The sequence below is a fragment of the Carya illinoinensis genome, chromosome 4, assembly GCF_018687715.1.
Source record: "Carya illinoinensis cultivar Pawnee chromosome 4, C.illinoinensisPawnee_v1, whole genome shotgun sequence".
Classification (NCBI taxonomy): Eukaryota; Viridiplantae; Streptophyta; class Magnoliopsida; order Fagales; family Juglandaceae; genus Carya; species Carya illinoinensis.
The window spans coordinates 31269098-31282806 of NC_056755.1; the positions used below are offsets into that span (position 1 = coordinate 31269098).

General features: G+C 36.4%; 1 protein-coding gene and 1 non-coding gene across 4 annotated transcripts; one reads left to right on the forward strand and one right to left on the reverse strand.

Annotated features, from left to right (window-relative positions):
* Nucleotides 1-3461: 3461 nt before the first annotated feature.
* On the forward strand, nucleotides 3462-3568 carry LOC122308677. The gene has a single exon (XR_006242189.1). It is a non-coding gene; the product is annotated as a small nucleolar RNA R71 (small nucleolar RNA).
* A 5925-nt stretch (nucleotides 3569-9493) lies between these two features.
* LOC122306746 (growth-regulating factor 5-like) lies at nucleotides 9494-11643 on the reverse strand. Of its 3 annotated transcripts, none has more exons than XM_043119256.1 (4): nucleotides 11138-11643; nucleotides 10531-11011; nucleotides 9962-10437; nucleotides 9494-9841 (listed from the first exon to the last, which is right to left on the reverse strand). In XM_043119256.1, the coding sequence occupies exons 1-4, from the start codon at nucleotides 11322-11324 to the stop codon at nucleotides 9834-9836; spliced, it is 1152 nt and encodes a 383-aa protein (XP_042975190.1). In that variant the 5' UTR covers nucleotides 11325-11643; the 3' UTR covers nucleotides 9494-9833. The 3 variants fall into 3 exon arrangements, with proteins under 3 accessions (XP_042975190.1, XP_042975192.1, XP_042975191.1); XM_043119258.1 differs by having other exon boundaries at nucleotides 9962-10428; nucleotides 11138-11640; XM_043119257.1 differs by having other exon boundaries at nucleotides 9962-10434; nucleotides 11138-11634.
* Nucleotides 11644-13709: the final 2066 nt, after the last annotated feature.

Below are 13709 nucleotides of genomic sequence, written 5' to 3' on the forward strand. Positions count from 1 at the left end.
CAAAAGCCTCCACTCGAGCGAACTTGTAAAATCTGCAATATGAAATTTTGCAAGCCATCAAATACCCCCAAACTTACAACTTTGTTTGTCCTCAAACAAAAAGAAAAACAAATGATAGTTTAGGCAATATCAACTCGACCCCAAAGAGAAGTATCATCACTCACCAAGCTTTTATGAATTTAGATTTCATCTCTAGTATCTTACTCTTTTAACATCAAAGATAGCAAGAAAATCAATCAAAAATTTTACAATTTGTCAAGCAAGAGTTAGGCGTTTACTTCAACCTAAAGCTAAGACCTTGAGTGTGTTGTGATATAGTCAATTTAACCTCAAACCACCTGCAAACTCAGATAAAAGTAGAACAACCAAAATCAGAAGAATTCTCTTAAAACTTAACCCCATAAGTCCAATTTTCAGAAATCCTCTCCACTAATGTAGTCAACACCAAAATCAAAGATCAAAAGGTCTTTATTAAGGTTGTAATGATAGGCCACAGGGTGAGGGTTAAGAAAGAACTGGATATGGGAAATTAAATCAAACTGGGAAAATACTTAGTGAAAAGAACATTAAAAGAGAAACTCACATGATTCAAATCATAGCTCTTTCTTGGCAATATGCTCATACTTGTGGCATTATTATTGCTGTAATCACTGATGTAATACCAACACTTTCCTTAACAAAATTTGAGGTAATTCACTTTCCGCTTGGCGACTTCTTTTTCTTTTCTTTTCTTTTTCTTTCTTTCTTTTTTTTTTTTTTTAATCACTTCCTTTCTTCTTCTTCTTTTTCTTTGATCAAACAGAGCAAACATAATACGTTTCATCATGAAACCAATTTTCTCTTTTAAATGTAACTCTCCACCAAAGTATTTTCTCAAACTATCAATGGTAGATTCATTGTTTTTCAGGCTTAGAGCGGGCATGGTTTATGTAGTTTAATGAATCAATAAAGGCTCATGAAGGCTCAAGGGGGTTGACTATGGAAACACACCATGTAATGATGGCATGACATTTAGGACGGCTGGGAAAGCTTTTTGGTTATGCCAAAGAAATGCCTAGATCATTTCTCTGATATTTGGTCTCAACTAGGATTTCGCATCAAGGACCCATCAACGGATTCTAGAGCAAAGCAAAATCGAACCTCCCTCTTTCAATTAATTCAACTTCTTCTCTTCATAAGCAAAATGGAATAAGAGAAAAACGACTATGTGCTCAATTGTGTTCAAGGTCAAAGATTTAAACCAAAGTACCCACAAAACTTCACTTGACATAAAAGAAATTTTTGAAAATTTTTCTCAAAACTATCTTCAATCACAAATTTCAAATTTCAGAGTCATAGAGAATTCAATCTTACTCCAATGCATGCTTGGTAAGAGAATCAAACAACTCATCAACAACCCAAGACTTAGAACACAAGAGGATCAAATGATTATAAGAGTTTACACCCCCAAACTTAAACTAAACAATGTCCTCATTGTAATACAAAAGTAGAAAGGATTGAAGAAATAAAAGAACTTCCCTGGTTGCATCATGAATCTTCCGTAAATTAGAATTTTTCAGCTCTTTATTCTTGCTAAATAAACCTGCATCAAAAACCAATTTATTAAAACTTAAATAAATAAAGATAATAAAATAAATGAAAGAAAGAAAGATAGATCTATGGGTTGCCTCCCATAAGCGCTTGTTTTAAAGTCTACAGCCAGACTTTTCAATCTTCATCAATCGGGATCTCCAAAAGGAATAAGAGTACAGTTCCTCTCCACTTCATTGCTAAGTGATGTATCCTGCTGCAGGGCTCGTTCTAGGTGATTGGCTGGTGCATCTTCTTTAAAGGCCTTTTCTTCACATTGCTTAATGTCATCAACCCGAAAACAAGTGCTTGGCTCTTCTGAAATTCTCATGGCTTGGTAAATGTTGAACAAAACCTCTTCCTTGTTCACTCTCAATGTTAACTCACCCTTTTGAACATCAATCAAAGCTCTTCCCGTGGCCAAGAATGGTCGACCAAGAATTAGTGGGACTTCTTCATCTTCTTCCATGTCTAACACCACAAAATCAGCAGGGAAGATAAATTTATCCACTTTTACCAATACGTCTTCTATGATTCCACGTGGATACTTGATGGACCGATCCACTAGTTGCAAAGAAATTGTTGTAGGCTTCATCTCTTCAAGTCCTAATTTCCTGCAAACAGAAAGTGGCATAAGATTAATGCTAGCACCAAGATCACATAAAACTTTATCAAAAAATGAATTTCCAATAGTGCAAGGCAAAGTGAAACTCCCCGGATCTTTCAATTTTTGAGGCAATTTCTTTTGAAGAATAGCACTGCATTCTTCAGAAAGCTTCACTGTTTCAAACTCTTCCAATCTTCTCTTCTTGGAAATGATGTCCTTCAGGAATTTGACATAATTTGGCATTTGTTCCAAGGCATCTGCAAAAGGAATATTAATGTGAATTTTCTTAAAAATATCCAAAAACTTAGAAAATTGCTTATCTAGTTTTTGCTTTTGAAAATGCTGAGGGTAAGGAAGTGGAGGAGCAAGAATAGGAGGATTGTCAGGAAATGAAATTGTAGGAGCAAAGTCGGTCTCCTCTAGTGTATCATTGACAATCTCATCTTCTTCTACTTTATTCTTGCTTTGGCCAATGTTCACAGCTGTAGGGGTGGACTTGCTCTCCTTCAATGGTGACCTCTCTATTTCTTTTCCACTCCTAAGTGTGATGGCCCTGCATTGTTCCTTTGGATTCACTTTAGTGTTGCTGGGAAAAGCTCCTCCTTGTTGGGCATTGATGGTAGTGGCTAGTTGCCCAATTTGCACTTCAATATTCTTTATAGAAGCTCCCATATTGCTACAATGAGTCTCAATGTTGTCCAACCGTGAATCAATCTTTTTAAACCTTGCATTGGTCTCCTGAACAAAGGAAACCATGGCATCCTCAAGTGACATCTTCCTCTCGCTTGGTTGGCTATCAAATCCGGGAGGATGTTGAGGTTGCAACACGTTCTTGGTATTTCCATATGACAAATTCTCATGATTTCTAAGCCCTGGATGATAGTAATTTGGCATAGGATTACCACGATAGTTGTAGTTCCGCTTGTTGACATATTGAACTTGTTCTTGACTCACCTCATTGCTTGGAACTATCATACTTGTAGATGCTACATATTCTGTACTTTGTGGTATCCTTTGTGTTGTCAAGGTTGAAATCTGATGAGATAGAGTAGCTACTTGAGCGGAAAGAGCTGCTATTGGCTCCAAGTCATGAATTCCAGCAACCTTCTTAGCCAAAGTCCTCTCAGTTGGCCATTGATAGTTGTTTGAGGTCATTTCCTCCAAAAGTGCAGTAGCACCTTCAGCTGTCTTCGACATCAAAGTTCCACCAGAAGCAGCATCAACTATAGTTCGAGTTTGCCCATTTAACCCATTGTAGAACATCTGAACTTGCAACCAATCTGGCAATCCATGTTGTGGGCAACGTCGAACCAAGTCCTTATACCTTTCCCATGCTTCATAGAGTGATTCAAAATCATTTTGCTTGAACTGGCCAATCTCACTCCTGAGTTGGGCTGTTTTTGCAGGAGGAAAGAATTTAGCAAGAAACCTCTCAGCCATGTCTTGCCAACTAACGATTCTTCCCGGTTGTAAAGATTGTAGCCAACCTCTAGCCTTGTCCCTCAAAGAGAAAGGAAACAATCTCAGTCTAATGGTGTCTTCAGTAACACCATTGATCTTCATAGTGTCACAAATCTCCAAAAACATAGCCAAATGAATATTGGGATCATCCAGTGGCGATCCGCTGAATTGAGCCTGTTGCACCATGCTAATCAAAGCTGGTTTGAGCTCAAAGTTGTTGGCATTGATTGGCTGGCGCATTATGCTCGAGTAATTTCCATTCACAACTGGCCGCACATAGTCCTTCAAGGTGCGTGGTAATACCTCACGATCTTCTTCAGCCATAGCTAGTATCTTATTTCTTCTTAGTGATCTAAGAGTTCTTTCAATCTCCGGATCAACAGGAATAATGTCACGAGATCTAGTACGGCGCATCCAATGTCAAAAACACACCTGTAGAACAAATTAAAACAAAATTCTAAATTAAAATCAAGATTACTTTGTATCGATATTGACAAAAAGAATAAGAATAAATCAATCCCCGGCAACGGCGCCAAAAACTTGACCGGTGCAAAACTGCAAGTGCACAGTATCGTAGTTTTATAATAAAGTGGTAAGAAGAGTATCGTCCTCAGGGATTGGTACCTTACTCTTGCCAAATACCAAAATTATACTAATTTCAATTTTATCTAGAGGAATCGCTAAGGTTTTTGTAGTTACAAATAAAACTATATCAACTCAAAGAGAAATAAGCAAAGAAAATAAAACTGACTTTCAAAGATCAAATTCAATAGGGAAGAAAACTTCTAGGAAATCGATTTCACCATAATTCTTCACTATGCTTTTCTCATCCAGCTAATTTAACTTAAACCTCTTTTGTCTATTAGCAAATCTCTAATTCATCCAAAAGCCTCTTTCGATAGTCAATTGGAAGTGATTCTAGTTTATCAATTCACACAAGAGTATGCAAATTAAATAATCAAGAATGCAATAAGACCAATGATTTAATTACTACACACGTTCATACAAATCTTTCGATCTCTATACTTACCTATGCTGAAATATCCAAAATCTACCCTATGATTCCCTCTTTCAATAGCAAATCACAAGATTAATAATCATCTAAGCAATGGCCAGTTAATTAGAAGCATTAAACTCAGAATAAATCAGATAAACAAAGAGAGAATTGCATTAAATTAGCATGGACAAACAAGCATAGTTCAGAAATAGGTTACATCGTTTTCCTAGAATAAAAAAAATTTAGCTCATGCTAGAAATGGAATTCAACATAAACGAATTCACCATAATTGTTCTGAGAAGATGGGAAGAAGAAAATAAACACTGAAAAATCCTCCTTGCAGCCTCAACTCGTCGTCAAAAGCTCAAGGGAACGATTCAACGCTTTTCTCCCGTCCGTGCTCGTGTATGAATCCAACGTACGTGCAATAAATTGGAATTCCGTCTCCAAAACAAATGATTTGAATCCCTCTAGCTATGTTTTTCTCTCCCAAAGAGTGTTCTCCAGTCAAAACTCGCGGCTCTAGAGTGAAAAATGGCTTTTATATGGTCCCACGGCGGAAAACCTAAAATCTGTCAAAATACGATGTTCGCTCGAGCGGGGTGTCAAGCGCGCGTCGAGCGTTCGACTCTGCCTGACTTCGCTCGAGCGTCCTATCGAGCGCACATCGAGCGTTCGACTCTGCCTGATTTCGCTCGAGCGGCCAATGTCTCTGCTCAAGCGATCTTCGTTTTTCAGCAACCCGCTCGAGCTCCCTGTCGAGCGGCAGTCGAGCATTTGAATCTGTCTGAATTCGCTCGAGCGGCCAAAAGCCTCCGCTCGAGCGAACTTATAAAATCTGTAATATGAAATTTTGCAAGCCATCAGGAGGGAGGGAGGAGCCGAGGCTCCCACCTCCCTCAAATTCTTTTTACGCCGCAGCAAATTTTTACGCCGTAGCAAATTTTTTTTTACGCCGCAGCAAATGCCAGTGCTCAGTAGCCTTAATCTGAGCACTAGTAACAAATGCCAGGAGGAGGGAGGGAGGACTTGGTAACAAATTCTTTTTACGCCGCAGCAAATGCCAGGAGGAGGGAGGGAGTTGGTAACAAATTCTTTTTACGCCGCAGCAAATTTTTTTTACCCCACAGCAAATGCCAGTGCTCAGTAGCCTTAATCTGACATGGGTTTTGGCCTTTGATGCTTCTAGCAGGCCGCTAGCCTTTACCGCTAGTGTTTCTATTAACTGAATTTTTTTAATTATCTTTTTAATATTTTTAGTCATTAAGAAAGAAAAAAATTTTAAAAATTTAAAAATTAAATTTTACTAATCATCAACAACTTAATAGTAAAAAAAAGTTAAAAAAATAAAATAAAAAATTGAGAGTGCAAACTCATGGATTATTATTTAGCATTTTCCTATGGCCTTGGCCGATGACTCAGAAATAGAGAGAGAGAGAGATCGATGGTTTGAATGTGCAGGCCGATTGAAAGACATGCATGTATGTCTACTTTTGTTCTGTCCCAACTGCTCACTGTGATAGTCCTTTATAAGTCTGTCGCTCTGAAGTTTGTAGGAACTTCTTTCCTACACTTTTTGGACCGATGCAGAACAGGCCCACTCCTACTTCAGATTTCAGGATAACTCGACCAGTGCTCTTTTTTACCCAACTCTCCTCGTTCCTTTCTCTCTCTTCTTGTTTTTTTTTTTTTTTTTCTCATTTTCTTTTAGCTTACAGTATGGGAGTAATTTGTAATACTCCATAAATAAATTGTTTAGCACGAAATATCATATGTTTTGGGTTTATTTATTAGACAAGGAAAATGATATTCCCACCAAAGGAACCCACCGACAAAAGCTACCGATTGTGTGGTTTTTTCTTTTAACTTAATGATTAATAAAAGATTTTTAATTTGTGATTTCTTTTTTTAAAATGTTTAAGAGGTTAAAAAAATATTTGAAAAAAAAATTAGCCATTCAGGGGAAACTCTCGGTGGCTATCCTCGGTGGGTATAGCATGGTAGGAACACCCATTAGACAAACTAATTAGTTTGGGACAAGCTTCTTCTAATGTTAGAAAAAATAAATAAATAAATAAAATAAGCAGTTATGCAGCTTGCTTAGTAAATGGAAGTATATTATATATGTTCAAGCTTCTTCTAATATTAAACGATTCAGATCACCTCGAAAGTTTTTTTTCTTTTTTTAATTTTAAAAAGAGGACAGTACCTCAATTTTATTGATAACTCTCAATTTTGACGGAGGAAAATCGTAATTACAGCCAGATAATTGGGATTTAAACATATAAAACTCGAATTCAAGTTGTTCATAAATAATTCAATATAATTTACGTAGCCTGCTGAGATATAACTAATAAAATAAATAAATTTAAATCTCATGAAATATCTCAAAATTTTATTTTGTCGGGAGAAAGATGGAGTCAACTTTTCAACACCAGAAACCATTTGTATATAGATTTTTCGTTTTTAAGTAGTACTCCTAGCAATCCAACAGTATAAAAAGTTCTCACAGTTTCGATTTTTTTTTTTCTGCTGTTTATATAATTTGTTTGACATTTATGTTTGGGAAGATTCATCACGTGAGGATGATGAGGCAGCCATGCCCGAGGATGACAGAAGGTACCTATAAAAATAGAGGATTAATGTGGTTTTTGGGTTACTTGAACGTCGTAACCCTTGCAGGCTTGATCAGGGTAAACTATATATAGTATATAATATGACGTCTGGTATATATGGCTCGACAGTATTAGAATGTTTTCTGTAACCCTAAGTATAGGTTGTGGTTAGAATGTTTACAGGAAGAGAAATGTTACAACTATAAAGAGATTTTATAAATATAAACCAACAAAGTAACGTTGTACGTAATACGTCAATTTGTGAATTTATAATTAAGCATTTCTCTTACATAAAATCGAGAATATATACAAGAGAAGAGAAGGCTGGCGAGGGACTCCAGCTACTCCATTATTACAGGAAAAGCAGTGCATGCATGCATGCGCAAGATCAGGGGAGGGGATGATTACACAAACAGTTTGCATTAGTCCAAATATTTGACCATGCAGATTGTGGTCGTAGCTAAGAAAGAGACAGACAACAGAAGTACTATATATATATATATATATATGTGTGTGTGTGTGTGTGTGCAGTGTGTGTTGGTTTGGAGTTGGTGGCGGAGATCGATCTCTCACTTTTTATGCCTCCAAATCTCAAACCTCAAGGAAATTCTGTAGCATGTATAGTTGAATAGTTACCGTTGAGAGGTCTAGATTCCCAACGGCTAAACAAAATTAAACCACATGTTATATATGCACGCATCATGTCAAAGGTGAAATATTTGCATGGTTTAATACTACGGGTGATATTTGATATATGCTGAAAGGCTCATGTAGATAAGATCATTGACATGGAGTTGATATTCAGAGCTAGCTATATATAAGGAAAATGAACGAAATTATAAAACCGGAAAAGAAAAGAAAACATTCGTAAATCGGGAAATTATTAATGGGAATCCTCCTCTCCGTTCAGCGCTTTTTGGTTAAATGTAGTATTTAAAATCCACTTTTGCCTCCAATTAAGTTGAAAACAATGAAAATCTTGTGGGGGTAAAAAAGAAATAATCTTTTGCAGATCAACTCATAACTACCGTAGTGCTTAAAAATGAGAAATATTTTAGTCTCAAAGAATTATACAGAAGTAAACTCACAAACAGATTGTAAAATTATTTTTATTATAAAGTAGATCTAACAGATTATATGAAATCATGTCAGTTTATGAATTTATTTTTATATACTCTCTTTGTATATGTAGTACTTCTCTTAACAATTGGGGCAAAACTTGGCTCAAAGCTCATACAGATTTATGCCTCACAACAATGCTCTAAAATTAAATATATAGAGGGGTTTTCTGTCATGTTGTTCTTTAAAAAAAACACAGAAAAAAACAAAAACACTTAAAAATACTTCGATTGGAATGGCATTAGAAAAATGACACGACTTATACATAATTATAGTACAATTTACTCTCATTAATAACAAAATAGCTTGTAGTTAGTGTTGAAAAATAAATCTCACATTGCTATGGATAAGGTTTTTAAGCTCATTATCCTTTCTTGTTAAACCGGTTTTATAAGAGAGATATGCCCATAAATTTCTTCATGGTATTAGAGTCTGCCACAAGGACAAATAGGAGCACACATTACTTATCTCGTGATAAAGACCACTTATTTCGTGAAAAATACCAGAAAAAATATTGACTTATACGTGAAGGAGTGTGTTGAGGAATAAATCTCATATTATATGTAGATAAAATTTTGGATATATTTATAAGTAATGAACAACTCTCTCTTGTTGAACTAATTTTATGAGATGAATTATTCTCATCAATTTTTTCATATAGATGAAAAAAGTTTTGTTTTATCATGGCACTGTGCTAATGACAAAACGTTAATACGGATCAGATCCAAAGCTACAGTTTTTAGTGACAATGTTTGCATACAGTTCTGGCCCGAGTGCCAACTTCAAGGGTGTGAAAAATAAAATATCTTTTCCACTGAATCCAGATGTGCCACACTTCTTCGCAAACAGAGAGGAGAGTTTGCACACAAATCAAATCATAGTATTCATGCATTGAACCAATTTTTCACCATTCCTTTTTCAATCTTTGTTTTTCCTCAGTGACATCGACGCATGATCAAAGAAAACATCGTAAGGGCTTGATCTGTAGCTAACTCCAGACAGTTTTTGAGTGTTTTATTCCCATTGTATACAGTAAGCAAGTAGGTATGGGCAGTGAATGAATTTGCCTTGGTTTGATGGCTACAAGGTGGGTCTATCTGTACAAAGAGTTAAGAAGTGACAAACTGTAGCAAATCTTGGTGACATTGGGCCCCTCCATCATAAATTACAACAAAGAGAGAACGTGAATGAAACCCAGAAGAGAAGATACATATCAAAATGCAAACTTGGCAATGAAGCAGATTTGGATGAGTCACGCAAACATTAACTGAAGTGGGAAAGGTACAGAAGGAAGAAAGCAAAAGACATGGGATCTTTCATCTTCAATCAGAACACAGAAACAAGCAAAGTAGCCAACGAAAAAATATATATATAATAATAACAAAAGCCTGCAGTTCTTAAACTATGATTCCCCACCAAGTGAGTTCATTTCCGGCCTTTGCTTCAGAAACACAGTGCCGTAATCTCAACCATCTGCAGATAAACGGAGCTTTTAGGCAAGAAACAACTGGTTCGTGAAGGATAAAGAACAAAAATACCAAACTCATTGTGAAATAATGTTGATCAAGATCAACAAGTGGGTTATTCAATTACCATTATGGGCTCTGGAATTGAAGATGGGGAAGTCATGGAAGGAAGATGGAATGGAAATTGATAGCCGGGTTGTTGATACTGATGAGCTATTTGATGATTTATCATCCAAATCGAGCCACGAATCTCTCTCTTTAGGCGGCCACTCATCTAAGAAGCGATGAATGGTCTTCTGGGGTTGTTCTTTCTCTATTTGGATTGGCATCTCATTTTTTATAGCACTGCCCAGCGAAAAGTAATGCTGGTCTTGCTCGGGTTGTTTTGTCGAACTACCGAGGCTCTGAAGCTGCAAGTAAGAGTACTCACTTTGTAAACTAGAGCAGCTCCTTTGCTTTGAATACGTGCTCATTGTCAAAGGTGTGAGTTGCCATGAATCATCCATAGATGGACCAGAAAAATTTCTCATAGACCCAGAAGGTTCTGAGAAGAAAGCATGCTCATCTACCTCCTCTTTCAGCCCATTCACATACCTGTTTCTTCTTCCCAACAACAAAGAAAAACACTATCATTAACAAGCACTTACTAAAAAAGGTACCATGTTTAGGTTTATAGACTTCTGTTGTAAGACAGACCTGTAATCTGCGTTGGTTGCCTGGGAGTAAGAACCAGTGTCCAAGAGGTAGGGGCTAATATTGTTTTCTTGAGGTGACAAACCAATCCCGGGAAGCCTTGAAGAATATGTGGGATGATAAATGAAAGGGTGGTGAAGGTGGGTACTGTAGCAAGGATGGTGAAGGTGGTGGGTCTCTGAGGACATTGAAGAAAGTGAAGGAAGAGAATGAGATGGAGCTGGCGGAAGTGTGGAGTGGTTCTTGGTGATTGATGAGATTGTTAGAGATGATAGATTTGTGTTTGCTGCTGTTGATGTTGTTTTCAGAGCTTCCACAGGCTTTCTTGAACGGTTTTTCCCTCTGTGCATATGTCTCTCGCAGTACTTGGAATCTGGAAATGCCTCTTTCGAGCACCTCCATTTTTTCCCATCTGTTCTTCTGCACCTGCCTGGCTCTGGGTCTATTTTTCTCCCCAAACCCATCTGCAAGTAGTTCCAGCCAACTGCACCAGAAACACCTCAAATCCCCCTTTTTACCGAAGGCACAAACTTTTATTCAAAAACTCAAATAAAAACACATAGATGCACCCTCACTCAAAAACATGAGAGTCTAGTTGTAATTGGCATACCATGTTGAGGTTGGTGAGGTAAGAACTTTGATGAGAGAGAAGAGTCCAAGCAGCTTCTTTTGATGGTTAAGAGGAGTTCAGGTGGGATAGGGATGCCTGATGCCATGTACTTGAAGATTAGAGCTTGGTGTTCAAGCTCTTGCCACTGACATGCAGTGAAGGGAAACCTGTTTCTTACACTCATCATTGAAAGAGAAGGAGAAGGAGGAGAAGGAGAAGGAAAACGAAAAGGGAAAAGAAACTTCAAAGCGAAGAAAGAAAGATGAAACAAAGAACCTCTTCGGACTCACAGGGGCACTGAAAGAATCAGAGGTGTGTGTAGGTTATTACTTATTACTTGAGCCCTTGGAGTAGAGTAGGTATATTTATTTCAGGGACCATTGGGCTGCAGAATCTTCTGTAGATGAATAAAACTAATGGTTTTGATTACAGTGCTGCATGCCATCCCACCCTCTCTCTCTCTCTGCGCTCCTATTATGACTGCACCTCTCTCCTGCTTCTGGTTCTGCAGCTAAGCTGCATCTGTGGCAGCTCTTGTCTCTGACATATCTACGGAAACCCATAAACTAAAGGGGGGAGAAACAACAAAAGATCGAAAAAAACAAAAGAGAAAATAATAGTTATTGGCGTTACTATATATGAGACTGTAAGAGTTGGTGTCTGAAGCCAATGGCCAGTCTGAAGAGGTCGTACGGTTCAAGCTTTTACTGCTACTAACTCTTTTACTTTTTCTGTTCCTTTACCTCAGAGCTCTGTACTCCCCCCACCCCCCACCACTTACCATCTGACCCTTTTTCACTATCGGAAATTTGGAACATGAGAGTTTCAGGCCAGGGGCTTTTTTGTGCACTGATCAAACTGGAATACTGCTTTTCTTTTTCCCTTTTTTTGCTTTCTTTTACTGCAGATATTTTTTCTCTTCCTTGGTTCCAAAATGCCCAGATTACTGAACAACGTGTTGCTTAATTTAATCCGCCAGTCACTTGCTCAGATTACTGAACAACAAATATTATAGTTTAAATCCCCAGAAAAATAAAAGAAAAACCATTTACTTTGTCTTAATGATTCGTTATCATTTCTTTACTCCTACCGGAAAGAACATTGCTTAAAAGACCAGAATCTGACCCTTACACACTTGTATTTTTAATAAAGTTGGCTTCAGAACTTAAATGATCCAGACATTCAACCTAGCTTTTGCGCTTTCTCTTTTTCTTAAATGGGTTCTCCATGATCTATGGGACTGTGACAGAACATTGCATTTAAAAGGCCTTACTTATTCAGTGGACCAGATCAACAAGGTTCAAATGCATTAGAAGAGATCAGCATCTTGTTACATGTTAAATAGCTTAAAATGGAATGATGCTCTAAACAGTTGAACACAGGATTGAAACCAGAGTCCAGACCATTGCTTATTTGCTTTCCTGGTATAAAGTTATCAACAACCATCAAGTCCATAACATTATATCCTAAAACTATTTATTTTTGACTAAAATGAATCTATTGAAATAATATTTGCCGTGTAGATTACGTAAGTGTTGCATAACTTTTTTAAAAAAATAAATAAATAAAAAATTTATATAAAAAAAGAAATTAATTTTTTAATAATAAACTCTACTTTTAAAAAAAAAAATTACGTGTCACTTACACACTTAACAAGTACATCTAACATTACTCAATCCCCTTTGGCGCTATTCCTAACTTCCTATACCCTGGCAGTCTGAATCTCAAACACATGCAAACTTTTGTTTTTTCATATATATTTAATTTTTAACGTGACCCACTTCCAAAATATCCTCTCAGGTCCGTTTTATATTGTAAAAATAGTTAAATATCCTCTTTAACATTCCCATGCACAGTTTGACATAAACTCGATTTTTTTATGGAAAAGATGAGATAATTTGATTATCAAGAATGGTGTGAGACCCAACAAACATTCCAAAACAATAGATATATCACAATAATTCAAGCCTAATTGGAAAATGTTACTAAATAATTAGTCTCCTCCCATGGTTGACTGCTGCCTGTGAACATGGTTGTTGGTATTATTTTTTTAGAGGAAAAATCGATAATAAAAAAAGCAAACAACATCAATGAATATGAGAATGAGAAACTTTAGGGGTCGACTAACACAAAATAAATAGCAGCATTAATTAGCAAAAATCAATTATATCATGTCTATAAGCATCTAGACTTCATTCTAATCAAAATCATACAGCAAAAATCTTGGTCTAAAGTCCAAAGAGATCATGAACAAGAAGAAAAAAGAGGAGTAAGAGAGCCGCAAGTAAATCAAAATTGAAATTAAAACAAAGATATTTACAATTATGAATTATGTAACCGTTACATAATCATTTTGAAAAATGTGAATAAAACATGAGACCCACATAAAAAAAATTTACTTTTTTAATAATGGATCTCTCTTTTTGATTACATAACATTTACGCTCTTCGCGGTTATATGTAGAATTATTTTTAAAATTATTATGATATAATTAGACAAGTTTTAGACCCGTTTGGATAGTGAAAATGTTTGATTTTATTTTATCTCATCTTATCATTATAAATTTTTTAAA

Excerpts from the sequence above, each read along its gene's own strand:
- LOC122306746 (XM_043119256.1), bottom strand. The coding sequence starts at position 11,324 with ATGATGAGTGTAAGAAACAGGTTTCCCTTCACTGCATGTCAGTGGCAA. Across the intron at positions 11,012-11,137 it reads ACCTCACCAACCTCAACATG|TTGGCTGGAACTACTTGCAG; the intron begins GTATGCCAATTA and ends TTTCTGGTGCAG. Across the intron at positions 10,438-10,530 it reads GCAACCAACGCAGATTACAG|AAGAAACAGGTATGTGAATG; the intron begins GTCTGTCTTACA and ends GTTGTTGGGAAG.